This window comes from Nannobrachium achirus (genome assembly GCF_963921795.1).
Source record: "Nannobrachium achirus genome assembly, chromosome: 15".
NCBI classification, from domain to species: domain Eukaryota; kingdom Metazoa; phylum Chordata; class Actinopteri; order Myctophiformes; family Myctophidae; genus Nannobrachium; species Nannobrachium achirus.
This window is the reverse complement of record NC_137822.1, coordinates 9,211,373-9,239,209: the sequence shown is the minus strand read 5'-3', so window position 1 is coordinate 9,239,209 and position 27,837 is coordinate 9,211,373. Positions and strand designations below refer to the sequence as shown.

The following is a 27,837-nucleotide window of genomic DNA, read 5'->3' as shown; positions in this document are numbered from 1 at the left end:
CATTGCGCAACCTCTGCGTGCTGTGAGTTTGTGGATTGATTTTTCAGAGCCTCAATAATTAGGCCAGAGGTCCTCAAAATGGGGTCCAGGGAACCTTAGGGCTCATTGCAGGGGTTCCAAATGGACCTTTACAGGTCTGTGACTCCGAAGGGCGTGCAAATGGAACCAAATGGACCTGTGCGGGTCCATTTGGTTCCATTTGCATGCCCTCAAGAGCTACGGAGGTCGATGAAATTTAAAAAAGTCAGAGAACCGCTGAATTAGGCGTTGTCCTCCTCCTCAGGTAAAGAAGACTTATCCGTCGTTTCCTGCCTCAGTGTCCCACTGGTCGCCGTGCAGCTGCTTCCTCGACCAAGCGTTAGGGGAAGAGCTATCTGTTCTTCTTCTTGTCTTTCTTGCTCCTGGAAGCAGCGCTAGCGGAGAGGAGCGTGGCGTGACCGCTGGTCTTCAGGTGGTCAAACAGCTTGTTCCTCGTGGGAAACTCGTTGTTACACGTCTCACAGAGCAGACTGCCTACCCTCTGGAACAGGAAATGATTTGTTAATATACACCTAGTGACATAATAGAGATTAAAATAAATATATATATATATATATATGATGGAAGGTGGACTTTCCAAAATAGAGCTACTTAATGGAGCCCAGTAAGTCCAGGAAAGCCTATACGTTGTTTATACCTTGCCACCTATACGTTGTTATACCTTTCAAACCGGGTGCCACCTCTGTGTCTCATTAGTATTTGCTATATATAGATATAGCAACATCATTTATGTATAGCAACAGGATATCTTTTTTAGTTTTGGGATAAAACAGTTGTTTGTTTGGCTGTGTTTGTTTCCGTTCCGTGACGCATATCTTGATTCTATATGGTTCTATATCGTTTTGGTTTCTTTTGTCCTGTGACATCAGACCAGCGCTCCCTCGGCAAAGGAGAGGAGGGAAAGGAGCTTGCATATTGCTCATTTTATATGGAACACATCAAACTTCAGCACAGTTATGACGGGGGGCAAAGGAGAGCTGCAGGAAGCAATACATCTCATCACTACTGTAATGTCAACATTTTTTGCAGTTGTCCAGAAGCAGTCGTCAAAAGGGTCGTCATGTGACAACAAGTATAAAGTAAGCCAAAGGCAGAGGTAGCATGATATGCTATTATATTTCTATTATTAATGTTATGAAAATGTGAAAAGAGTTGTTGTGTCTGCCGTCTGGTTACCTCAGATGTCACCTCTCCTCCTGCTTGAGGCTTCACGTTCTTCTTGGTGTCTTTTCCTCCTCCCTTCTTTCCCTTCGTCTTCCCTGAACTGATGCAACACACAAGGTTTAGCTGATTTGCACAATAATAAAGTAAAGTAGTACAATCAAACAACTTCAATAAATGTCTCTCATTAAGAACGAAACAAACAAGTTTGTAAAAACAGAAGAACACACAGTAAACAAATATATTCTGAAAATACAAAAGCAGAAAAGGGCAGCTTTCATGTTCGATCCACCCTTTAACCTAGCTCAGGGGTCTTCAACAGGGGGTCCGGGACCCCTAGGGGATCCTCAGAGTTACTACAGGGGCCCACCAAATCTTTGTGTGATAGAATCATGTTTTTTACATTAACCACTTGTACCCTAGCATCCCTATTCTGAGTGGAACATTAACCAAAAATAGCAGATCTACAAGCCTACAGCGCAAGGCGTTGTAGGCTTGTAGATCGGCTATTTTTGGCAAAGAGGTTTGTAGAGGGATAAGAAGAGCAGACTAAAGTATTTCACGGTTCAATGTCTGAAAATACACATTACTCCAACATGATGACAGTGCTGTCAAACAAGTCTAAGCTGTCTAAGAAATCTATGAACATTTTTAATCTGCAACACAATTTTATACAATATGTAGAGGGGGTCCCTGCTTCATCTCTCTCTCAGCTAAGGGGTCCTTGGCCTGAAAACGTTGAAGACCCCTGACCTAGCTAATCATTTTGTTGAAAGTGTCTCTAAATGTAGTTTAGGAACAGGAGAAACCAGACCCACCTCTTTGCTTCTAGTGGTGGGCTGTCGTCTCCCTGCTCCTCAAGCCTCTCAGAGACATCTTCACTGCTGCCTGTCTGTGTTGGAGGGATGCTGTCTGTCTGCGCTGGAGGAGGGCCGTCTGTCTGCGCTGGAGGAGGGCTGTCTGTCTGTGGGGCGGGACTGTCTGTCTGCCCCGGGGAGGGGCTGTCTGTCTGCGCTGGAGGGGTGCTGTCTGTCTGTGGAGCGGGGCTGTCTGGACGTTTCTCTGAGTCATCATGAAGCTCTGGCTTCGCATCGTTCTCTGCTTCCTCCGGTGTCTTTGAGGGCGTTTGATAAATATGACAGAAATAACAGAAACCGTTTAACAACTGTACATTAAATGGGAAATCCTACACTTCTTTCTAAATTTTTATCCCACGATTTTGCAGCCCATTTTTCACCCAGTGCCAATTGGAACTCCCACACTTAATACATACCACCTATCGTATATAATTGCAAACTAAGCTATTATACTGGCTGTTAAAACTGTTTGGGGGGGAAAAAAAGAAGAGATATTTCACTGGAGAAAGGTATTTATCCAAACCTTCCCCATAATAAGTTACATCAGATTCCACAAGAAAGTCAAGTAGCAACATATCAATAGGTCAAAAAGAGCTGATCTATAACACAGATTGTACCGTCTATAGTTTTCATACCAAGCAGTGGAAACGAACAATACTCACATATGCTGCTTTCTGCTGTCGCTTTTTCTTCTTCTGCTTTTTGGAGAGCCTGGGGACACCGAAGACATGCGGTCATGTTTACAATCATTATAGATTTATAAACTTGGTAACTATCTGTCATATTCATAGCAAGTATGTTATTTAGGTTAGTTCTTGAGTGACTAGAGTTCAGGCAGCTTTCTCTGATCCATCAGTTGGTGAGTAGCCCTGGATGAAGAGGGTGAGTTGAATATGAGCTACAGTACGTACTTCTGTCTGGGTTAGAGTTGTATATGAGCTACAGTACATACTTCTGTCTGGGTTTGTCTTCCTCGTCGTCCTCCTCTTCCTCCTCTCTTGGTGGTTTCTCCTCGGGGTTCAACCCCAGTGACTCCTCCTCCTCCTCCAGCTGTTGTCGCAGCAACGCCACCATCTCCCGGTGCTTTTTAGACTTCTCATGGTTCTTGTAACTGTGAAATGAATCACAGTTACAAGACGGAAGGTAAAAAATGATCATTCTAATTTAAATTAGTGATGGTGTGGCTGGATAGTAGGTGAATATGTACCCTGCATGACCCTGTAATGTTTGCATATATATATGACTGGAACATGCATGCATGCATGTTCCAGTCATATATATATGACTGGAACATGCATGCATGCATGGAGTCTGACTTGACCAGCTCCATAATGTATATTTCACCACGTATCGAACAGTGAAAATAACCAATCATGGAAAAAGTTTTAACTGTATTTTTCTCTAACCTAATTGGTGGCAACAACCAGTAGCGCTTTGGAGGCCGGACGCGACCGGACGCCGTGTGGTCAGTAATATATTCCCACATGAACGGACGCATGGACGGCACCGAACGTGTAAACGCGTGCATACCCCCCCGCGAGAGCCGCGACAACCCCCCACCCCGCGAATCCGCGATAACTACAAGCTATACTTTAACCAGTGGCTCTATTCATATGGATATAGCCTTTAACACCTAGGTTTCCAGCTGTGACTGCATGTGCATGTGTCGATGTGTGTGTGTCCTCAATCATACATGGCTCCATTACTGTGGTAGCCTATTTAGTGTTTGAGATTCGTTCAAGGCAAATGTTGTTTCTCTAGCCTACTGCAGCGCTGTATTTTCTAAATGAATTAAAAGAAAGTAGAAAATAAAATCTTAAGTAACAATGCAAATGTAATTAAGACTAGAAAACGATTGTTTTCCCGCGTGCACGCGCAGTCGCGCATGCACGTGATGTCAATAAAGCACCATCCGCCCTGAAAATAAAATCCCAAAGCACCACTGGCAACAACAGAGATTGAAACACTGAAATATTAATTCATTATTAGTGCTAATCCAACATCAGTGATACCATTTATATGAGATACTTAAAGTGTGGTCCCTGTGGAAATAAGCCTTGGCTTTCTAGGATCTCCTTTTAGTTGACCTTACCAGTGATTTGTACTGTCATGAAACTGTACTTTTCTCTATTGCAAACTTCTAATAAATTCTTCAATCAATCAATCAATGAAAAGAAATGTGACCTGTGCCCCTCTCAAACTACTCTGCTGCCCTCCTGTGGATGGCACTGGAATTTCTGTCTCAGTTTTCACAATGTTTAAATATCATCCTTGAATTCACATTTCAGTTGCTTAATTCCATTTTTAACTAATTGCCCGGTAAACAAAGAGCTGGCCACTCACGCTTTATCTGATTTGAAGATTTTGTCACATGCTGGACAGTACAGGTCATCATAACAGTCAGTCATAAGTTCATCGTTTCCATTCGACTGCACTGCATCTGTGGAAGCCCCAGAGAACACAAACAAACACATACATACGTTACTCCACTTGCATGAGTACGGAAATCTTCTCACAACACGTTGCCCTGTTATGAGTTGTGAGCTTGTAGACTGACAAATTTTGGCGCAGATGTGACGCGTGGTGATTCGCAGTCACGCTTTGTATTTTCTGCATGAGACACCATAGTGCCACGAAAGGTGAATCGGGCTCATAGTGTTGAATTTCAGAGCATAAATTACTGCACATGAGTCTGTACAGTGGGTTGTACAGTTAATAGACTCGCTAAATCTGTCCAGTTGGTCTGCTTTTTTAAACACACACACACCTCCTTCCTCTGGTTGGGCGCTGTCCACTGCATCCACACACTGGTCTTCTTCTTCGCTCTCCGTTGCGTCTCCAAACTCCTCTCCGTACTGGGCCTCGATCTGCTGAAGCTCTTTCTCCAGCTCAGACATGGCTGCCCAGCTCTGCTCCTTGTACTCCTCTGCCAGCCTGACACACACATGAAGGAGAATGAGCTTTAAACGGGGAATTGAGTGTTAAAAGATCTCCATCAATCTCCTCCCAGTACTCATAAGCAGGCTCTGAGGACTAAATTGTTTTATACTCGATGCAGTTCTGCTGAACGTTAGACCCCTTCTACACTACACAGTGCTGTAATGGAAATTTTGACACTGGATCTCAACTGTTGTTTTACATCGACCTCAGACATGCTTTGACATAATTGTGTCTGCTGCGATTTAGCCATTTCAGCCCTCTAGAACAGGGGTCTTCAACAGGGAGTCTGGGACCCCTAGGGGGTCCTCAGAGTTACTACATGAGGGCCTCCAAATCTTTGTGTGATAAGAAACTTTTTTTCTCCATTTTTATATTAACCACTTGAACCCTAGTTTCCATATTCTGAGAACTATAGCCAAAAATATCTACAAAAATAGCCGATCTACAAGCTCACAACGTTGTGAGCTTGTAGATCGGCTATTTTCGGCAAAGAGCTTTTGTTTAGGGTCCCTGCTTCATCTTTCTCTCAACTAAGGGGTCCTGGCCTGAAAACGTTGAAGACCCCTGCTCTAGAAGACTAAGCAAACTTGACCTGAGTTGGCTGTGTATCCCCCCCCCCCCCCCCCCATCTCTACACCATCTACATATCTGTTTTATAAGCTAGTAGATCTGCTATTTAGGGCTAACGTTCCCCCCAGAACATGGATGCTGCTCGGTGTTCAACAAATCTACCGCTCACTTGGCCTGGCTGAGTTTCTGCTTGCGTCTCAGCTCCTCCGTCTTCTTGTGCTTCTCTGCGTTCTGCTCCTCCACCAGCAGCTTGTGGGCCTGCACCCTGCGGTCCCGCTTGCGCACAAAGGCCACCAGGGAGCGCACCAGCTCGTTGCGCTCCTTGCGGGCCTTGTCCCGCGTCTTCTTGTTCTCCTTCTCCATGGCCCTCTTCTCCCAGCGGTTGGAGCCCTGGCGGCTGTCGTACTCCTCCTTCCACGCAAAGTTCTTACGAGTGCAGAAGCTTTGCCAGTAGCCGTAGAACAGATGCACCACCTGAGGAGCGGAAATACAGTATGCACTGGTCAACTGGGAAATACAGTATGCACTGGTCAACTGGGAAATACAGTATGCACTGGTCAAATGGGAAATATAGTATGCACTGGTCAACTGGGAAATACAGTATGCACTGGTCAACTGGGAAATACAGTATGCACTGGTCAACTGGGAAATATAGTATGCACTGGTCAACTGGGAAATACAGTATGCACTGGTCAACTGGGAAATACAGTATGCACTGGTCAAATGGGAAATACAGTATGCACTGGTCAACTGGGAAATACAGTATGCACTGGTCAAATGGGAAATACAGTATGCACTGGTCAAATGGGAAATACAGTATGCACTGGTCAAATGGGAAATACAGTATGCACTGGTCAAATGGGAAATACAGTATGCACTGGTCAAATGGGAAATATAGTATGCACTGGTCAAATGGGAAATACAGTATGCACTGGTCAAATGGGAAATACAGTATGCACTGGTCAACTGGGAAACCTAAATCAACATAACCTTTTGACATTGCTATCAGGATTGAGTCTTGCACCATTTAAGAACCAGGACATCTCTGTTTCAGCCTGGAACATCTTGCTAGTGTGTCTGACAACACGTATAGTTTGACACGGGTCTAGAGGTGTTTAAGATTATGCAGGTACTGTTTTTGCACTTAATAGAGTAGGGAAATCCCTGGCTCAAATCATGGAACACTCTTGTTTTGCACGTCTGTTAGTTAACGTTGTATTTATTTTGTATAATGTCATATATATGTATTTTATCAAGTTTTACTGTATGTAGTGGTATGTTCTATATAGACCCCAGGAAGATTAGATGTCGCCATGGTGTCAGCTAGTTGGGAACAGTATACAATGTATGCTGTTGTACATGATAATGAATGTATTTGTATAGCAACTTGCTGTACAGAGAAAAGTTAAAACAACTGACAACTTTAGCCAAAAAAACATGTTTACTTCACTGGCTGCATACCGTATCATAGTCACTCTGAGAATCCCCGAAGGAGGGAAACTCCTCATCCTCCTCTTCGTCTGCCTTGCTGTGTTCCATCTCCTCCTTCACAATGGACTCAAACAGGCTTCTGTAGACCATGTAGAAGCCCTGAGGAGGACGGCAAGGATAAAACACAAGAGGAAAAACAAACATTATGTCAAGGGTGTCACGACTATTTATAATTCAAGTTGGAGACGTCATATTTACCATTAATATGTCTTTGGTCTTATTTTTCTTTTCTTTTGTCCAAGTAACTGAATGTTAATTTATTCTGAAGACATATCAAATGTAATTCCTGGAATTGTCTATATACTGTAATTCGCACATACATTTCTTTGGGGAGTTCTTGTTCTTTGGTTTGAATGAACCAAAACTAGGTTGAAAGTAGTACAAAAAACAAAACAAAAAACATTGGCTGCATAATTGCCAATATCATAAAAAAGGTCAAATAATGGCTCTAAAACAGATGCTCTCTTTCAAGACAAAACAGCTGTGTAAATATCTTTAAAGAAGCATCCATGAACCAACCATGATGCAAATCATTTCAGAACGTGAATACAACGGCTGACCTTCTCGTCATCTCCAAAGCCAGAGTAACAGGTTACGGTGAAGAACTGGACCAGGTCGACGCTGTCGTCTTCATAATCTCCACTCACTCCTCCTTTCAGCAGCGCCTCTCTGTGGTTGTCATACCTGCCATACCATGGAGAAAGATCTGCATATAGTGCGTACCAGTCTGTGTAATACAGACACATTGCATTACGTAGCCTACCTCTTCTTCGAGATGCGATACAACTTTGTCAGTCTACAATGGCATTCATTTTTAAACTGTGGGCAGGCAGATCCCGTTCAAGAGGTATTCACGGAAATTAAACACATTACACATTATAGCCATAGAATAGATGTACAACGTACATAACAGTCATGAAGATTCTACATATCAAAATTACATCCTGGATTCAGATCAGATTTTGGTCCGCACCGAGAACATATCGGCGCTCAACAACTGTAACAGTTATCGTTGGGATGACTTTCAGGGCAATTTGATGAATCAGTCAAAATCCATCCACACAGGATGTCATGTTCCAACAAAACGTCTCAAGTTCAACGTTATCGTTCATCATTGTTATCTAGTCTCGGATCAAGACTATCACAGATATTGGGTCTGACTTTTGCTTTTGTATCATAGACACGACAGCAAAAGTCAAGACTCGATAAAATACATCTATGGTAGTCTTGATCCATCAGCAAAAGTCAAGACTCGATAAAATACATCTATGGTAGTCTTGATCCATGGCTAACTGTTCTCATTCATTGCGTGGACAGCTCTTAAAAGTAAAGATGGACATAGTTATGCATCAGCAGCACAGCAGTGGATGCTCTCCCCACTCACCAGGCTCTTTCCTGGGGGTCACTCAGCACTTCATAGGCTGCCTGGATCAGCTTGAACTGCTCCGCTGCCTCATCAGCGTTGTCCAGATTCTTATCTGTAAACAGTTAGATCATAGAATGACTATTTTTTTTTTTATTAAACTCTTTATTTCTCAATAATTTTACATTTTTCAACAATATAAACAATAAGACAATAAGCAAGACAGATATAAAAGTAGATCAAAAATAAGATACATAAATAAAAATACAATAAAATACAATAAAAGAAAACAATAATAAAATATAAGAGGTCATGGGACGCCCGGCACAGTTGTCATGTAGTTATATTTATAGGATTAGTAACATGTAGGATATCATCAACCTTCATAAAGAATCAGTTGCTTCACCCAAATGTCTTAACCATTTCTCCCATTTCCTTTCTCCTGCCTCCTTTTGGAGTCTCAGAGAGTAGGTCATTTGTTCCATAAGATGCAATTGTTTCACAATGTTAACATATAGGTCTATAGTAGGGCATTTTTTCTGTAACCAATTCTTAGTTATGGCTTTTTTACTTGCCACAAGTAGTATCTTGAGTAAGTATGAATCGTCCTGACTCAGTTCATCTGGAAATTGTCCAAGATACAAGAACTCAAATGTATCGCTGATATTGAAGCCCATTATTTTCGAAACCAATGTTGTTATTTCTGTCCAGAAGGGTTGTATCACAGGGCAAGACCAAAAGATGTGCGCATGATCTACAGCTGTTTCTCCACAGTCCCTCCAGCAGTCCAATTGGTTGCCTGTTTGCTTGGACTTCTGCTTAGGCGTTATAAAGAAGCGGATTTGATTTTTCCAACTGAAGTCTCTCCAAGATAAAGAGTTGGTTGTTGTTGATTGTATTGTCCATGTTTCCAACCATACATCATCACTTATCACAATGTCCATTTCTTTTTCCCATCGTTGTTTTATATACATTGTAGAATCTTTTTTCAATGACATTATACCATTATACAATTTGCTTACAAGACCCCTCATACTCTTTGAGTCATAGGCTTCAATGAATACCTTAATTATAGTTGGTGTAATCTCTTCTTTAGACCTTTTTATTTCTTTGCCGAAAAAATCCCTCAACTGCAAGTATCTATAAAAATCTTGTTTGACCAGTCCATATTTCTGACTTAGTTTTTCAAAGCTGTCAATATCCCCTTTTTTCATTATTGTGCATATGGAAGTGATACCAAGGCGGACCCATTGTCTATATCTACTGTCTAGCAGTGATGGCATATAGTCAGGATCATATGCCGGCCAGCTTAGAAGCTTAGCTTCCCTCTGAAGTTGGAAACATCTTATCACCTCAAACCAAATTTTAAGTGATAGATTTACCCATTGACTTGATGTTAAAGGCATTCCCTTCCCTCCGTCAATGCAACCCAATAATGACTGTATTGGCTTATCCATTAAAGATAGTTCTATACGTTTCCATTTGGCAACATATGATGGGTTACACCAGTATACAAGGGGTCTCAACTGTGCTGATAAATAATAGTCCCTTAAAGATGGAAGAGACATGCCCCCCTTCTCCCGGGGCAGTTGTAAGGTAGAAAATCTAACCCGAGGTCTTTTTTTGTCCCAAATAAAACGCGAAATGTGTTTGTTCCATTCTCTGAATTGTTTCATGGGTATTTCTACTGGTAATGACAAAAAGAGGTATAACAGTCTGGGTAGGATTACCATTTTAACTGATCTTATTCTATCCCCTAAATCCAGAGGAAGCATGCTCCATCTGTCTAAGTCATCATACATTTTTCTAGTTGCACCCTTGTAGTTAACATCATACAGTTGAGATAGATCTTTGGGTAGGTTAACACCTAGGTATTTAATATGGGGTAAATACCAATTAAATTTATATTTTGTAATGAATTCTTGTGTAGGGTTGTAGTTGAATGTCAAGACCTGAGTTTTGTTTACATTGAGAACATATCCAGAGTAGGACCCATATGTTTCCAACATTTCCATCAATATGGGTAGTCCTGATCCTGGGTCCATAATTGTGACAATCACATCGTCCGCAAACATGCCGACCTTATACTCCTCTCCTCCTATATGTATCCCCTTTAATTGTGTCTCCTGTCTAATTGCTTGGGCCAAAGGTTCGATGAATAAATTGAAGAGATAGGGTGAAGCTGGGCAGCCCTGTCTGGACCCACGTTCAAGCGCTATAGCGTCCGAAAGACTACCGTTTATCTTAATTCTTGCCGTGGGAGCAGAGTAGATTGATTGGATACGTTTTATAAAACTCTCACAGAAACCAAATCTATGCATCACTAAATATAGAAATTCCCAAGATAGACAATCAAAGGCACAACGGGCGTCCAGGCTGATGGCAATAGCACTAGTCTTGTCCTTATTAATCTGCTCTATGACGTGCAAGGTCCTCCTTATATTATCTTGAGTCTGACGATTTTTCAAAAATCCACTCTGGTCCTCGTCTATGAGAAAATCCATTGTCTCTCCCAACCTTTTTGTTAAGATGGATGTATATAGCTTATAGTCTGTGTTTAGAACACTTATGGGCCTATAATTCCCACACTCCATCCTATCTCTTCCCTCTTTATGAATAACAGATATAAAGGCCTCATTCCATGAAGGAGGAATGAAATCATTTTTCAATACGTAGTTGAAGCATTTCCCCAACAGGGGGAGTAGTTGCTCTCTCATAGCTTTGTACCATTCGCTGCCGAAGCCATCGGTCCCTGGAGACTTATTAGAATTCAAACTAGAGATGGCTTCATCTATTTCCTCTTGTGTTATTGGGGCAATTAGTTTTTTGTTCATTATTGTGCCAATCGAGGGGAGATCTAATGATTCCAGAAATGTTACAATTGTTTGCTTGTCTGCTAGATCAGGTTGGGAGTACAGTGATTTAAAATGTGTTTCAAATGCCTTCTGTATGGCATCCATATTACTAACAATCTCTTTCGTGGTTGGATCCCTGATTTTATATATAGTGTTTTCGGCCTGTTGTTTTCTGAGCCTCCAGGCTAATAACCTTGCTGCTTTGGGTCCAGCTTCATAATATTTTTGTTTCATAAATCTTAGGTTTTTCTCCACTTCTTCGCTCATTATTTTATCAATTTCTTGTTTAGTATTTCTGATTTGCTGTATTATAGCAGGTTCTTTGTTTTTTATGTGTGTTTGTTCCAATTCCCTTAGCTGTTCTTGTAGTTTTAATAGTTGTTGTGCTTTAATCTTTTTTATCATGGCTGTTCGGGCTATAATCTTTCCTCTGATAACTGCTTTGGCCGCATCCCATAATATACCAGGGTTGACATCTCCATTATCATTAACTTGTATATAGGCGGTCAACTCCGATTCCATTTCTTCCTTAAAAGCAGTGCTATTCAAAAGGCTAGTATTCATTCTCCATAATGTTTTCCTTATTCTACTATCTAAATGAAAGGTCAGGTAGACCCCCGAATGATCAGATAGATCTCTTTGACCCACTTTACATTCCTTCAATCTGTGTAGATCCCCACTATATGTAAAGATATAATCTAACCTTGAATGTACTGAATGTCTTGCGCTAAAGAAAGTGTATCCTGGGGCCGATCCATGCATAGCGCGCCACACATCCATCAGTCCCAGGTCCATTAAAGATTTATTAATACGTTTCTCTATAGGAGTTCTACGTCTCTGCTTGTTACTGGAGTCCTGAGAATGACGTAAGATATTTAAATCCCCTGCCAAAATCAAGGTACCATATGTCTCTGAAGCAACCAAATTAAATATTTTCCTAAAGAAAGACATATCACTCCCTGGTGGGGCATAGACATTAAATAGTGTCACCTCTTTATGATCAATTTTCCCCTTTAATAAGACATATCTACCCTCCTTATCAATTATTTTGGATATGAATTCAAATCGAATTGCGTTAGAAATCAAAATGGCAACACCTCTCTTTTTACCATTTTTATATGAGGAGAAGAAGGTATTTTTAAAGCCCATTTTTTTAAGCTTTTCGTGCTCTATATCGGACAGGTGGGTTTCCTGCCAGAATGCAATATTAATCTTCTCCTTTTTTATTTTTGCAATCATTTTACTCCTCTTGATTGGGCTATTTAACCCATTTACATTTAGGGATAATAAATTATAGTGTTGGTATTGCATGTTTTTCTTTCTTTTTTAAGCCCTGTATGCCATAATTCAGCACCCACCAGTGAGCAGATAGTGTAAATCCCAGACCTGTATCATTCCAGACCATGACAACATCCCACATAACAAAAGGTTGACACTGTACCCGCAACATCCCAGACCTCAACAAGTAGTAAGAAAAAGAAAATAAGACAATAAAAAACAACAATAACACAAAAGTTCCTAATACAGGTGAAGGCATCAAAGAAGGCCTTCCGTAATGAGGGGTGCTAGCCACTAAATGGGGCCCCTCGTAAGCAGAAAGAAACAAAAACAGATGTGTGGCTCAAACATTACCAAAGCACCAGCCATTATCTAAAACTTTTAAACGTATTTAAAGGATACTGTTATTTGCATAGTTATCTATAACACACCTCGAGTTCCATTTGACCGGGGGTTAAGGCGCTCACCCCTCCTCTTAGTCTTGCGTTGCTCCCTCTTCTCCAGGCTCCTTCCTGCGATATTCACTCAGCCTCTCCCGAATCTGCTGCTGGAACAGATCCTTGGCTCCAGTGTGCTGGGCCCTCACCATTTTCCATGGCAGAAGCTCAGCAAGCTTTTCCGCTGTCATACCCTTCTTCTTCTTCTTGTTCCTTGGGGTGAAGTTCTCCACGGTGAATCCCTTGCTTCTGAGGTCTTCAGTTGCTTGTGCTGCACTGTCGTATGTTGTGTACACGCCCTTCTCCAATTCAACTCGTATTTTAGTCATCGGGGTTCTGAAGCGTATTTTCTTATTCAGGAGAGCTTTTTTGACTGGAGCATATTCCATTCTCTTTTTTTGTACAGCTTCCGGGTAGTCGTTATCGAAATAGACCCGTTTACCTTGAACACAGGGTTTCTTCTTCCAGGCTGTAATAAGTATTTCCTCTTTCACTGGAAACTGAAGGAACTTGACCAATATGGAGCGCGGTGGAGCGGTCGCAGGCGGCTTTGGCCCAACTCTATGAGCCCGTTCTATTCCAAAGTTCTGGTCCTGTACCAGGTTTATATCCCCCAGTTCAGTCTTTATCAGATTTTCTATGAATGTGACTGTGGAATTCGCTTCTGCGCCCTCTGGAATTGAATAAATTCTTATGTTATTTCTACGTGAATATCCTTCCATTGCAGTCAGTTTGTCCTCCAATTCTTGCTGGTTAGAGAGCATCTGAATGAGGGTGTCTTTAACTCCAATGTCCCATTCTTCCATGGTGGCAAAGCTTTCCTCCATTTCCCCCATTCTTTTCACTGCTCCATCCAGCTTGTCTGTAGAATCTTGTACCTTTCTGTTTATTTCCGTTCTAAATTCCTCCATTTGTTTTTTAATATCTTCTCCAAGGCATTTTCGGAATTCAGAAAGGTCTTTTTTAAGTTCTGATTGGATTGTGGCCAACCCCGCCGCCATAGCCTCGCTCACCACAGTTTTAAGAGAAGCCATATCCATCAGTAGTGGCTTCGGTGCCATCACAGGGTGTCGATCACCGCCGTCACGGTTTCCTCCACCGCGGTTGCCGTCTCCACGGCTCGCATCGCCGCGGTCGCCGCCTCCGCGACTCCCGCCGCTGTTGTCGCCGTCTCCCCGGTTCCCGCAGTCTCGGTCGCCGCTCCCGTGGTTCACGCCGCCCTGGCCGTCATCTCCGCGGCTACCGCCGCCTCTGTCGTCGCCGCCGCCGTCGCTTCCACCCCCGCGGTCTCCATTTTGTGTTGTTGTTTTCTCGGCGTTTGCGTCGCCCCCGATCATCGACCCAACGGTGGTTTTTCTTAGCTCGTATCCTCCTTTTTTCTCTCCTTGCGTCTTTCCCCCACTCATATTCCTTTGTTTGTATCACTTTAGATGTATTAAACTCACTGAATTAGGGGAAATTATAGGCTGGTGCAGGAGCTCTGTTACTAAGCTGCCATCTTGTTCAGCGCCACCGGAAACTCCCAGGCATTTCCCCTATTGAGTCATAGAATGACTATTAACACTGTATTATGATAATGTGTGTCTTTGACAACCTGCTAGTTATTTAATGACACATGGCTGGCATTTATTTGATTCACACTGTAACTCATGGGTCTTCAACAGGGGACCCCTAAAGCAGGGGTTGACACTAAGGTCTCAGAGGCACTTGCCCATCGGGCAAGTACAGGTCATGTTCTACTTGCCCAGAGGTCATGCCCACTTGCCAGAAAAGTAAATCGTCCATTATAAAATGATAGGTAAAGATTTTAATTACCGCTCAATTTAACAATTATTTATTTACTTTCTGGGCCTGTGCGATAAAAAATGTCACACCTCAATACCTCCAAATCCAAATACTTACATACTGTAGCTATGATTGAATATGTCTATGGTTTCACACAGTAGCCACAGTAAAAACAGCTCATTATAGGTAATTAGTGCTCTAATTTTACATTCCACAGACCAGAAGACAGAGCGCTCTGGCCACGTTCAGGTGTTTAGACAGATATCTGGTGTTGTGTTTATAGACATTTGTGTCCCCTCTCAAACAAGCACTTGCCCGGTCGGGCAACCTGAGAGCAAACTTCACCTGCCCTGACGTTTTATTTACCTGCCGGGGGCAGGTGGGCAAGCCTTAGTGTCAATGCCTGCCTAAAGCCTCGATCAGAGTCGGCTCTGCGGTGGATAGCCTTCCACTGCGGTGTGTGTAGTCTTTTTGAGTCATGAAACTACAACGTTACGTCATTCCTCGCGGTGAAGAGCTTTCCACCGCGAGTCCCGACACATCTCTGTGTTTTTACTATCAGACAGATCGGCTCTTCACCCTGTTCACTGATTGGTCGATCTAGACCAGTCAGTCACGGTGAATAGGACTCCACCGTGACGGACTATGATGGCCTTCACTTATTTTCTGACTTGAGGTGGAAAGCTTTCCACCTCAAATTTGCGGTGGATAGCTCTTCACCGCAGACTCTGATCGAGGCTTAAGGGGGTCCTCAGAGTTACTACAGGGGGTCCACCAAATGTTTGCGTGATAGGAACTTTGTTTTCACACTTGAACCCTAGAATTCCTTTTCTGAGGGACATTGTGAGCTTGTAGATTGGATGTTCCGGCAATGAGGTTTTGTGTAGGGGAGAGAAGAGCATTGAGTATTGAGGGTTTAAGTGGTTAACTGTCTGAAAACATCAACATGAATCCAACACTGATCTGCAAGATACTGTTATACAATATGTAGGGGGATGGGGGGCCACCTGCTTCATCTCTCTCTCTCAGCAAAGGGGGTCCATGGCCAGAAAAAGGATGCTTGCCTTTAACTGGATGCAAAAAATAAAATAAAAAATAAAAGCTGATCTACAAGCTCACATGGGGTGAGCTATTATTATTAGGCTTTAACATACCTGGATGCCATCTGAGGGCCAGTTTCCTATAAACCTTCTTGAGCTCGTCATCTCCTGCGTCCCGTTTGACACCCAGGACCTCATAGTGACACTTCATGATGTCAAATGATGTCCACCACTGTAATGACAGCTACACCTTAGCATGTAGCTAGCTAGCCAGCCAGCCGGTGTTGTATGAAATGATTATTTCCAGTGTTCAAGTTGGATTATTATTACTATATTATTATTACCACAACTCATCTAGCTATAATAACACGCACGCTATTGTAACGTCAGGGTCTATCATCGTATTAACAATGTTAGCACTGTTATTACGCATGTATAAAATATATTAACATTATTTCCAAAAGGAGCAACTTCTACTTGCGGTTTGTTGCGGTGAAACAACGTGTGTGCCAGTCTCGCGAGAAGACTGGCAACGCGAGGTTAGGTACACAGGGTACTTTTTGCCCTATATTTTGCGTAAGACAGCTCCTCTTGACGTTGACAAAGTTTTTTCTTTTGTATTGTTATAATGTGACTACCCAAATGTGTTATATCGTAGCATATTATCAATATCTTTCACCCAGCAAGACAATATGCTTTTTCCCCCTTTTTTTGTAAAGGAACCTTCAGCTCTGTCTAACAACTCTCTATAGATAAAAGGGTATCCTAGTGCATCCTAGTGTTGCCAGAGTGTGACGGAAAAATAAGCAACCAGCTCTGTGTAAAACAAGGCCAAAGGAGGCTAAAACTCAAATTAATATAATTTGGGGTCGGCAACTACTAACTACTATTAGCAACTATACCTTAGAACCCCCCCCCCCCCCCCCCCCACCACCACCACCACCACCACCACAAATACCATGTAATTATTTACAAGCAACTGTTCAGAAAAGCAAGCTCAAAGTCGCTTACAATAAACGGACATGGCAACATATATTACAACCCCGCCACACAAGGGGGCGCTGTAAACACGTCTCTACCTCTGTTCTGTTGGATTTGTTGTGTGTGTGCGACACAAACTTCCGGCCCAACAAGAACAAGCAGCATGGCGGCCATGAAGAGAAAACGTGGAGCTAAAGGAGCTCAGGATAAAGATGCAAAGAAAGTTAAATTATCACAGAATGGAAACAAACAACCGAGTGAAACACAACAGGCACAGAATAAAGACATCATCGTCCCGGCGCCAGTGTCAAGGGTGAGTGATTGACAGAGATATAGCTCCTGTTTTAAACAGTTACTAGACAACTTGGAACGCTGCAACTGCTGTTAGCAACACTGTTGATGTAATGCATGCAGGGGTGCCCACACTTTTTTGACGTGACATCTACTTTTTGGGGCTTTTTATTGCCTTGTAATGATAGATATATAGTAGGCTGACAGGAAACGGGGAGAGAGATGGAGGGGTGACACGCAGCAAAGGTCGTCAGGCTCGGGACTCGAACCTGTGACGCTGCAAGGCTGGTCTGGATCACCAGCCTAGGTGCCTGGACCACTACCCTGTGGCCCAGGACGTGACATCTACTTTTAGCTGAGGGCCTGAGGGGAGCTTTGGAATAGCAGCACTGGCGTTACATTTTAGATAAACACACTTACTGTAAGGGGGAAATAAATGTGAAATACTGGGGGAAATGTCTTCATCCCTTTCTGTATGGAAGTGGTAGGTTTTGGGGTTCTTTACTGACTCTTGAACAAAGTATTGCATTGGAGGTTTGCCTACTTTAGAAGCCATGAAGGGAGCTGACAGGCCCTTCTTGATGTCATATTGACATATTCTTTTTATATTTTAATTATACATTTTTAGAGGCATGTCATGTGGTCTACCTGCACACCCGATCTACCTTTTGGGCACCCCTGATGTAATGGAATAATATGGGCAAGTTCGGACAACGAAACACCATAACGAAGACCACACTACCATAGCTGTCCCTTCTATGTAATTGTTAGATTGTCCGAAAAAAAAAGGTTTATGAAATATTGACTAGTAAAAGGCTTGTTGCCTTCCTACAGAATTCTACTACTTGTCAACAATGTGTTGACAACGAATGTATATACATACTTAGCTATTACTTTACCTTGCTAACTTGTTGTTCTTAATTATTTGTTGCTTCCAGGGCTACAATGTTGAGGAAATGTCTTGTATGCGTGTCTTAAAGAATCTTGACCATTAAATGATCATATCTTCCAACAGGGCAAATGGACAAACAAGGAAAGGGTTCTCATTTTCTCCTCCAGAGGCATCAACTTCAGGACCAGACACTTGATGCAGGACTTGAAGACCATGATGCCTCACTCCAAAGCAGGCAAGTGTTGTCATGAACGATACAACAAACATGTACTGGCTTTGTCGCCATACTGTGACACTCACTAAATATTAGAGTTGTACCGATACTAGTCCTGATGATACCGATTCTGATGCCCTCAACGTGTGTATTTGTCGATGCAGACTGAGTACTGATCTGATCCCAGGACTAGGACAGTGGTTCTCAAACTGGGCTCCATGGACACTGGGAGTGGGTTCTAAATGGACCCTCACAGGTCTGTAACTCTGAGAGTGTATAAATGTACATTTGTAACTCTTGTACATTTGTACACTCAGAGTTATGGAGGTCCTTGGAATTAAAACGTTTTTAGAACCGCAGATCTAGGAACAGATCAAACATTCTATTAAGATTAATATTTGTTAAAGTGCAGTGACAAGTTAGTAAAATAATAATGTAAATAGTACAGTAAGAGTGTAAAACAGTAGTGCAACATAACGGAAGCTTTCAAAATATTACTGTAAAAGTGTAAATGAAATATCTTGCGATACGTGTTATCGGAATGGCATAGACTGGCTAAAGTATATACAGTTGGAGAGGGTACATCATTGTGTAAACACCAACAGAGCCAAAGTCAGTGATAAAATCAGCAGATTCAGCACCACCTTTCCCATCTGCAACATTATGAACACAGATGCATGCATGCATTTACTAATGTCCAATAATATTATTATCAAATGGTTCATTCTGCATGTGAATTTTTATGCCAATACGTTTGTACTTTTATTCAACTAAAGGTTTGAATGCAAACTTATGACAGATTGTTTCTATTGGTACTTTTAATTACAGCACTTAAAATTCTTCAATACTTATTCCATCAGTGATGATGTAAATATCTTTCTTTTAACAGATACAAAAATGGACAGGAAGGACAAACTATTCGTCGTGAATGAGGTGGGTTTACTTACTTAGGCCCAGCTGTCATTTGGCATGCCTGAAATACTCTGTATTAATAATAATTGTGCATGATGTCTTCACAGGTTTGTGAAATCAAGAACTGCAACAAATGCCTGTTCTTTGAAGCAAAGAAAAAGATGGATCTCTACATGTGGTGAGTTTGTGATCGTTTTGATCCAAAATGCTGTTTATATCTTTGATCAAGAAAACAAATAACTTGTATTTTAATTTCTTACAGGATTGCAAACACCCCTCATGGACCTTCAGCAAAGTTTCTCGTTCAGAACAGTGAGCAAATATTTCCTTAAAATGATTGAAACATGAAAAGCAGTTCTGTCTGAACTTCTGTAGAGTGAAAGGATTTTATTTTTAAAGCACGATGGTTTTGTTCCTTTATTTCACAGTCCACACGATGGCTGAACTTAAAATGACGGGGAACTGCCTTAAAGGATCCAGGCCACTGCTCTCCTTCGATCCTGTGAGTGATCTGGGACAAACGCCTCTGTAAAAAATGATATTCAAAAGCAATGCTAGAAAATTGTGTTTTTTTTGTGTGTGCGTGTGTCTATATTGATGTTGTATAGTAAGTCTTTTATTTAGAATATACTGTTTGAAAACTGATACATTGATCATGGATAGATTTACTAATTATCAACTGCATGTTATCTTTGGAATAGACACGTCATCATTCAATGTAACATTTTTGTTTTGCTTTTTCCTTTATAATAGAAATTTGACAAGGAACCACACTATGCTTTACTGAAGGAGCTCTTCACCCAGGTTAGTTTTCACTGTGTGAGATGCATGAAAAATATACACCGTCGCTTTGTACTTTTTCTTTGGTAATGCACATGTCAAACTTTTACTTTTCAGGATTCAAATTCAAAAATAGCAAAAGTAACAGATCGACAAGCTCAAAGCGTGTCGCTTTGCGCTGCGTTTCCAGTTTGCAGATCTCCTACTTTTGATAATTTTGTGTGACACTGTAGTGTGATCAAGTAGGGCGTTAATATTCAATCATTTTGTATTCTTGTCTATAGACATTTTCAACTCCACACTACCACCCCAAGAGCCAGCCGTTTGTCGATCATGTCTACACATTCAGCATAGCGGACAACAGGATTTGGTTTAGAAACTACCAGGTGAGCTCATTGTACTTTTACTTACTTTTTATTGGCATACATTTTGAAGATCAGTTCATGAACTAGACCAGGGTTGGGCAACTGTGATGATAGAGGGGGCCACTGTATTTCCACACTCACTCCAGGCGGCCACATTGCATATTGTTGCTGTCGACAGAAACCTCTTATCTCCATATTTGAACGTAACTTATTTCGTAAATGATCTCCCACTCCTTCATTCTACTGTCACGAATAAGTAGCTAAAAATAGCCAGTCTACAAGTGCTAAACGTGTCGCAATGCGGCGTATTCTTTATTTAATTATAATGTACTTACAATATGTAAACTTTATGAACTTTATTTTGCAAATATGTTGGACATAAAAAGAGTAGCCTACAATTTTAATGCTAGCCATCAAAAACTACTAATATGGACTGAAGTAATTAAAGGAGGTCCTGTTTTGCATGTTTGGAATTAATATAATATATCAGTATATTCGTATTCCGATATTAACCTGTGGGCCTCATTAAGTGAAGGTGGGGGCCGCATGTGGCCCCCGGGCCGCCAGTTGCCCATGTATGAACTAGACATATTATATGATTATCTTTTATTATCGGCCCATTTTGTGATGGTCTGATTTTTCTTTCACTGGGTGATTGGTCAAACATACCTTATATTTGTTTTCTCTGGCATTTCTTTTTCTCTGTGTCACCTCCAGATTATTGAAGAGGATGCTGCTCTAGTGGAGATCGGACCTCGCTTTGTTCTGAATCCAATCAAGATCTTTCAGGGGAGTTTTGGAGGCCCCACACTCTACGAAAACCCACACTTCCAGACTCCCAACATGGTACACTCCAATCATATGGCAAACAACTTTCATTAAAGTAGTTATGATTATCTGTTTATTATCAGGAGTTTGATGTAATACATATGAGTAGTACTCCTCTAGTTAATTGTGTAGATAATCACAGTGATAAAAGCATTAATACCTTGCTTGACTCGAGGTGACACTACATTTCATTGAGCTCAGATATATTGGCATTGATGTTTGTTGTCTAATATGTGCCGAAGTGAAGGATGTTTGAGGTATAGTTATGTTCCCTGTAGTAGGGCGGCGTGGCTATAAAATCGTTCAATTTTGCGATAAAAGCGCCAAACTTGGTAGATATGTTGATTGATATATTAGAAACAAATCTGGATATCGGGCCATCAACAATTTTGATTTTTCAAAATGGCCACTAGCGGTTTGTTAAACCTTCCTAAATCACCCTCTAGGAGCGACAGTTTTAGTGATAGGAAATTGAACGATTTGTCATGTTTCAAGAGCTACGCCGCTCCACTACTGTGAAATATAGTTTCAGTCATCTTGGACATATAGTTTATTGTTAAACTGTAAATATCCTGCCTCCCATCACACATCTGTGTCACTAGTCTTTGATGACTACATCTGAGGGTTCATTTCGGGGAGAAAAGTATAATAGATATTGGGATTTGTACTCGCTGGCTAATATCATTATCAGCCCCAGAAATCCCACATCCATCAGGCTCTAACTTAACCCTGCATGTCCCCACAGCACCGTCGTCAGATCCGCTTGGCTACGGCAGCTCGCTTGCGCGAGAAGCAGATGGTCAAGGAGCTCCAGAAGGTCAAGAAGACCGAAGCGAAGGAGGACCTGAACCAAGACGTCACCGCTGACGTCTTCCTGATACCCGGCGAGGAGAAGCCCGTCCACATAGAGACAGAACCACCCGAGCCCAGCACCCTGAAGAAGAGGAAACAGAAAGTCTTCAAGCGACAGAGAATGCATATGGGACGCTAGCTAGAGATGAAAGCCAGACTTATACTTTGTCGCACAGCCAAGTTTAAGTCTGTCCCAAGTGAACTGATGAGCTCAGACACGCTTCTGAGGAGAATGTCAGGATAGTCATTCCTCTGTTGGTTATGAGAGAAATTAATCCATGTACATTGTGTGTTCTGCATATTTTTGCCTTTGTGTGCATATCGTTGCTATTGGATGGAAACCTTTTTACGTCCAAATGATTACTTTTCAGAAAATGGAATAAAAGAACCTGTTCCGATGGATCCAATCTAGTCATTCAGTCACAAGCTCTTGTTGATACTGTTTATTTATTGGTTCAATATTTATAAAACACAACAGACAACTACTTTAACACCCAAAGAATTAAGTAGGGCATTCATTTACAAAGAACAAAGTTGAAATATGGATACAAGGTTTCTACCTGACAGTGATTATGTATTTCACCAGCCACAGACTGCTTCAGAATACATATCGTAATATACTTCAGTACACAATGCTATTTGATAAACGTTTTCCAGCTGTGAGAAAGTATGTAACTTATGTATTCCCATTTTTTTCGTTATGGAAGTCAACTGTGTCATATGGTCGGACATTGTAATCTGGGGTTAAAGTTCTCAGTCCTGGGGACTGATTTCAGTCTTGAGGATTCCATGGGGGCTATTTCTGAGATCAGTTCAGATCAGCAAAAGAAGCGGGAGGTGTAGCCTAGCACAGCTAAACTATCCACCCATGTTAACACTTTGGGACTGAAAATAAATTTCATTCTTGGGGTTTAACCTTGGTGTAATGCTTACTGCTTAGTTATTTACGTAAATGGCTTGTGACATAGGCTAAAATACTTAATTTGTAGCCAGAGGATCTATTCTTTAACACCACCAGAGGGCTGCAGAGAGCATTTTCAGATCCCAAGTTTTAAGACAAGCTTTCACATTTCGGTGTAACATTTACATGACCGAGAATTCATTTTATTATGTTCCTGTTCATTGATTAACCAATTACCTGTAATTGTTTCACATCTATTACAAAGCCAAAGATTAGTTAAGACAAAATGCAAACAACTTGGTCAAACGTGTGACATGTATGACTCCAAATTTAGGCAAGGTTTCAGTCTGATCAGAGTCCCCATGGCTTACATTAATATTTCAAATGTATAAAACATGTTAAAGCAAATTAGTGGAGGTAGGCCTACTTTTATGGCTTACAGGCACGTCAGGCAGCGTGCATACAAAGTCTGGTGCTGGTTTGCAATATTAGCTCCTAACAGTACACACACACACACACACCCTAAATTATTATTATTTTATTGATAATAGTACAAAATGCTGGACCGTTCCAGCATTTTGTAGAATCCTGTCCACTGATTCAAGAGGACATGAGAGTCATGTAGTTGTACTCTTGGGCACTGTTTGGCAGAACCACATTTTGGCAAAACAAAACGTTTTCATGATAAAGAGTGATCACTGATCAGGCCCTGGGTTATAGACCTACAACCTAGAGTTGGGGAGATTATGTGATACCCACTCTATTTACCTTCTCTACTATGCACCCTTTATTTAAATAAAAAGGTTAAATGGAGCTCTGGTCCACGGGCCGTGGCTCGGCCGGGGAGTTGTCCGCGGACCCCCGCTTCTCAGGGGGGTCCCCGGGGGTCCCTCGCCGCCGACCCACCACTGGGGCCCCGCAGCGCCTCTCGCGGATCCCCGCTGCGGTCCACCGGCCCTGGCCGGGCGGTGAGGGGTCCGCGGACCCCCCCGCTTCTCAGGGGAGTTGCACAGCACAACCGGACCTACGTCAAATTTAAAGCGGAAGCACAGTCACTGCGACCCGCGGTCATTTGAATGGCCATGTGATGCGAATGCATCCATTTCAACTGAACGTCCACAGTCCACTAATATACGAAAATATGGTTGTATTACCAGTGTACAACAGCCAGCCGATGCAAAGACTGGTCATATTGTGACATAATTATGATTATTAGGTAGGTTGTTGTTTCATGTGAAATGTGAATGTGAAATACTCTAGTTAAAAACTGATGTCAGTTGCTTCCAGGTCCAGGTGGTTTGTTGATTACCATGGTTAGGTTAGTTACCGCACGCGATTTAAAAAAAAAGTTGCGTCGTGGTTGATTACCGGCGGTTACCTTGACGAGACTTTTTTAAAAGTCGCTAACAAGGTTACCAGGTAATTTGATTGGCCCAACACGCTTGTGACGTCACATGTGCTCCGCCTTCCCGAAGAAAAAATAAGGTTTGTTGATAATCGCACGCTCGGGCATGCCGATGTTGATTGGCCCAACACACGTCAGGTCTCCGCGGATTGGCCTAGCGCATGTGACGTCACGTGTGCGTTTGAAATAAAACCGGGCGACGGCCGTCGGAGCTTCACTCTTCTGATATTTCCTCACTGAGTAACAGTTAAGAGTCTTCTACTTCACTACTACTTCTACTACTTCTTCTACTACTACTACTTCTACTACTACTACTACAACAACAACAACTTAATTCACGATGGAGTACTACTGCAGCACAACCATGGGTTTCCTGAAGGAGTTTTTGCGGTATTTCCAGGGAAACGCACCTCAACCGGTAACACCGGCAGCGGCAGCAGAGGACTCGGCGATTCAGAACATCCCACGACCACCTCCATCACCTCCAGCTCTGGATGCTGCACCACAGCAGCTCCCCAACCAACCCAGGTCAATTCTAAGGAGAACTGTGACGTTAGAAGACCTTCAACGACCAGGGGCGTACACCAGGAGGAGGTTAATGGTTGTGGGCGACGGAATGGACTGGGGGTTTGTGGTAAGGGGGCACGCACCTTGCCACATCCAGGCCGTGGAGCCCGACGGGCCCGCGGCTGCGGCAAGGGTGAAGCCCCGTCAGTTGGTGGCGTCGGTGAACCGCGTCGACGTTCTGCACCTGGACTACACCGCCATCCGGCGGCTAATACTGACTGGACCCAGAACACTGGTAATGGAGGTAATGGAGGAGAGGTGAAAGTGTTTTTTTGGTGTTGTGGTGTACATATTGGTTTTGGGTTGTATTGTGTATATAGTTGTGATTTATGTGATTTGTGTTCTGTTGACATGTTTGATCTCAATTGTGTGTTGTATTTATTATTGTATTATTACCTATTATTTACTCTTGTGCATTATTAACTCTTATTGTGTGATTAACTGTTGTAAATAAATATGATCAGTTCTGTGTGAGTTGAGTTCGAGCTAAACACTGATGCCTCTGTCTATTTGTTCATTTTGATATTCTTCACTTCAGTATTTATTTTCTGGTAGGCCTACACATGCATGCAGATCGCTGCAGAGCTAAACTCAACAATAAGGACCTGATTCTGAATCTTTATCCATCTCAGTAAACATATTTTAATGGTAGCTAGTGTTCATAATTATATTAAAATGCCTTGTGTATTAGGAGTCAGTTGGATAGGGAAACTTTACAACTACATTTGACCATTGGCCCCAATCTTGGCCTAAAGTGTATGATTTTATCCTTTTGGGTTTTGATTGATTGAATAATTTATTAGAAGTTTGCAATAGAAAAAAGTACAGTTTCATGACAGTACAAATCACTGGTACACGGTCAACTAAAAGGAGATCTTAGAAAGCCGAGGCTTATTTCCACAGGAACCACACTTTGAGTATCTCATATAACATTGAAAGATGTGTTATACTCACATCTTATCAACATTTTACTGTGTAGTCTAATCTTAACAGACTTTACTGCATCCACACAATGCAGGAGGTTTACCAGCAACATGATGAAAATAAACTAGATTATCACATTTCAGATTTACTAATCAACTGTTAAACAGTAAAGGGTTAATATCATCCCTGTATGAATTTGATAAGGTAAGATCTGTATTTGTTTCATTCAAATAGTCTCCTATACCTACATTATGTCTCATGGTCAAAGCCTAATGAGCAGAATGGTACCTTCATAATCTTTCCTTCCTAGTCTCAAACTGTTTTTCAAACCAAAAATGATGAGCAAAAACCTGAAGACGAGTGACTGGATTCACACAATTTGGTCTAATGATGTCCTGAATTAATTCATCACTAGATGGCAGTATAACCTTTACAACACATTACCAGGTATAGCACCAATATAGACTGACTGACCTTTCTAGACTTGTATGCATTAGTTCAAGAGTTGCTAAGGTATTACAATAGGCTACTGTAGATGTAAAATATCAAATATTGAGCATGTAGCTGACCGGGCAGTGAAAAGCTATTTTATGTTGAACAGGCATACTGCCTGAAATTAAAAGGAGAAAACCTGGAATGGTTATTGGATCACCAGAGTCGGTATAGGTTCCAAGGCATGTATGCTCTCAGCAGGTTTCATGTCAATCCTTTGGATATTTTTGAGATTGTGTGCAAGTGGAAAATATGTTCTGAACCTTATAGGGAATCCCAACTGAATACAAAATCGAATTCAACAAAATGAGGGGGGAGTACATTAAGAATTTAACAGATAAAAAACTTCTAGTTTGTGGTTTACAGTCTGGTAAATTAAAAAATACATCTATATCCTAAATTTTACTGTTTTGTCTCAGGTACTGAATTTATATTTGACCATCAATTGAGTAATGGTGTGATATATATATTTAGTGCTGTTGCGCAGCCAGTCTCCATCGCTCAGTTCACACTGGTGTGATCTTTTTCTTACATTTAATTTATTTCAACCAACAAAACCACAACCGATTGTAAGGCTACATTGTTTATTTATACGCAAACTTAAGAAAGGGTACATACATGGGTAGAAAAGGATCAAACTTTTTTTTAAACCCTGAAAGAAAGTGCTTTAAACATACATTAGTCTTTAATGGGCAACCAGTTCCCAACCCTGGTACTACTCAGACACCTGGTAGCCTACTTCTGACTGATTTCTCAGAGTGGCATTCATAGCTGCGGTGTCAAGCGGCACCGCTTCGCACAGCTACATGGCAGCGCTCTGGAAAAAGGTATATTCTTGTGTGAGTGTCTCAGGTTGAATAGTCCCTGATCAGACAGCTAGATTGGACAATCAGGTGGTGAACACAATTAACATACGCCAAGATAGAATGACTGTAGTACCAGGGTTAGACACTACTGTTAATGTCACCAACAAACAGAGCTATCCAAGTGACAATTCAGGCTTTTGCAAATCCCGCCCCATTCTGCCCTGTTACTATGATGGCACATTAACCCTGGGCAGATTGTTTTTATAGTGGCAGTGAATGGGATTTTATTTTCTTTCATAGCCTCATTATTGCAATTTAAAGTACCAAAGGAAAAACATCTAGGTGATATTAATAAAAAGGGAAGACAAAGGTACAGTAGTTACATTGCAAAACAGGGGGTTTCCCCTAAAATATATGTTTTAATTTGTTTAATCCCAGTGGGACAGAATCACTATTGCAGATTCTTTTATAGTGGAAGTGGATGGGATTTTTTTTCCCTTCATAGCCTCATTACAGCTATATAAAGTACCAAAAAAAACACATCTACGTGATATTAATAAAAAGGGAAGAAAAAGGTACAGTAATTACATAGCAAAACAGTAATTTTCCCCCGAAAATATATGTTTTAATTAGTTTAATCCTCTGGATCAGAGAGAGAATAGAAATCGCGCATTGCATCTTGGGTAGGAAGAGGAGAACTATAAATCTGTTCTCCTCACATAATAGGCTGGCTTTTCGTAATTCTGCCCATTTAAAATATATGTACAGTATTTTCTGGACTATAAGGCGCACCTGACTATAAGGCGCACTG

General features: G+C 41.6%; 2 protein-coding genes across 2 annotated transcripts; one reads left to right on the top strand and one right to left on the bottom strand.

Annotated features, from left to right (window-relative positions):
* Window positions 1-304: 304 nt before the first annotated feature.
* On the bottom strand, window positions 305-16,027 carry dnajc21 (DnaJ heat shock protein family (Hsp40) member C21; the record flags this gene model as incomplete). The annotated part of the gene is made up of 12 exons (XM_080743364.1): window positions 305-520; window positions 1,216-1,303; window positions 2,019-2,314; window positions 2,693-2,768; window positions 3,010-3,168; window positions 4,401-4,497; window positions 4,825-4,991; window positions 5,737-6,041; window positions 7,029-7,157; window positions 7,619-7,742; window positions 8,443-8,536; window positions 15,931-16,027. The coding sequence occupies 12 exons, from the start codon at window positions 16,025-16,027 to the stop codon at window positions 371-373; spliced, it is 1,782 nt and encodes a 593-aa protein (XP_080599490.1). The 3' UTR covers window positions 305-370.
* Window positions 16,028-16,960: 933 nt separating this feature from the next.
* On the top strand, window positions 16,961-22,304 carry bxdc2 (brix domain containing 2; the record flags this gene model as incomplete). The annotated part of the gene is made up of 10 exons (XM_080743021.1): window positions 16,961-17,110; window positions 18,104-18,215; window positions 19,084-19,127; window positions 19,214-19,284; window positions 19,369-19,418; window positions 19,535-19,608; window positions 19,860-19,910; window positions 20,171-20,272; window positions 20,969-21,097; window positions 21,825-22,304. The coding sequence occupies 10 exons, from the start codon at window positions 16,961-16,963 to the stop codon at window positions 22,068-22,070; spliced, it is 1,029 nt and encodes a 342-aa protein (XP_080599147.1). The 3' UTR covers window positions 22,071-22,304.
* Window positions 22,305-27,837: the final 5,533 nt, after the last annotated feature.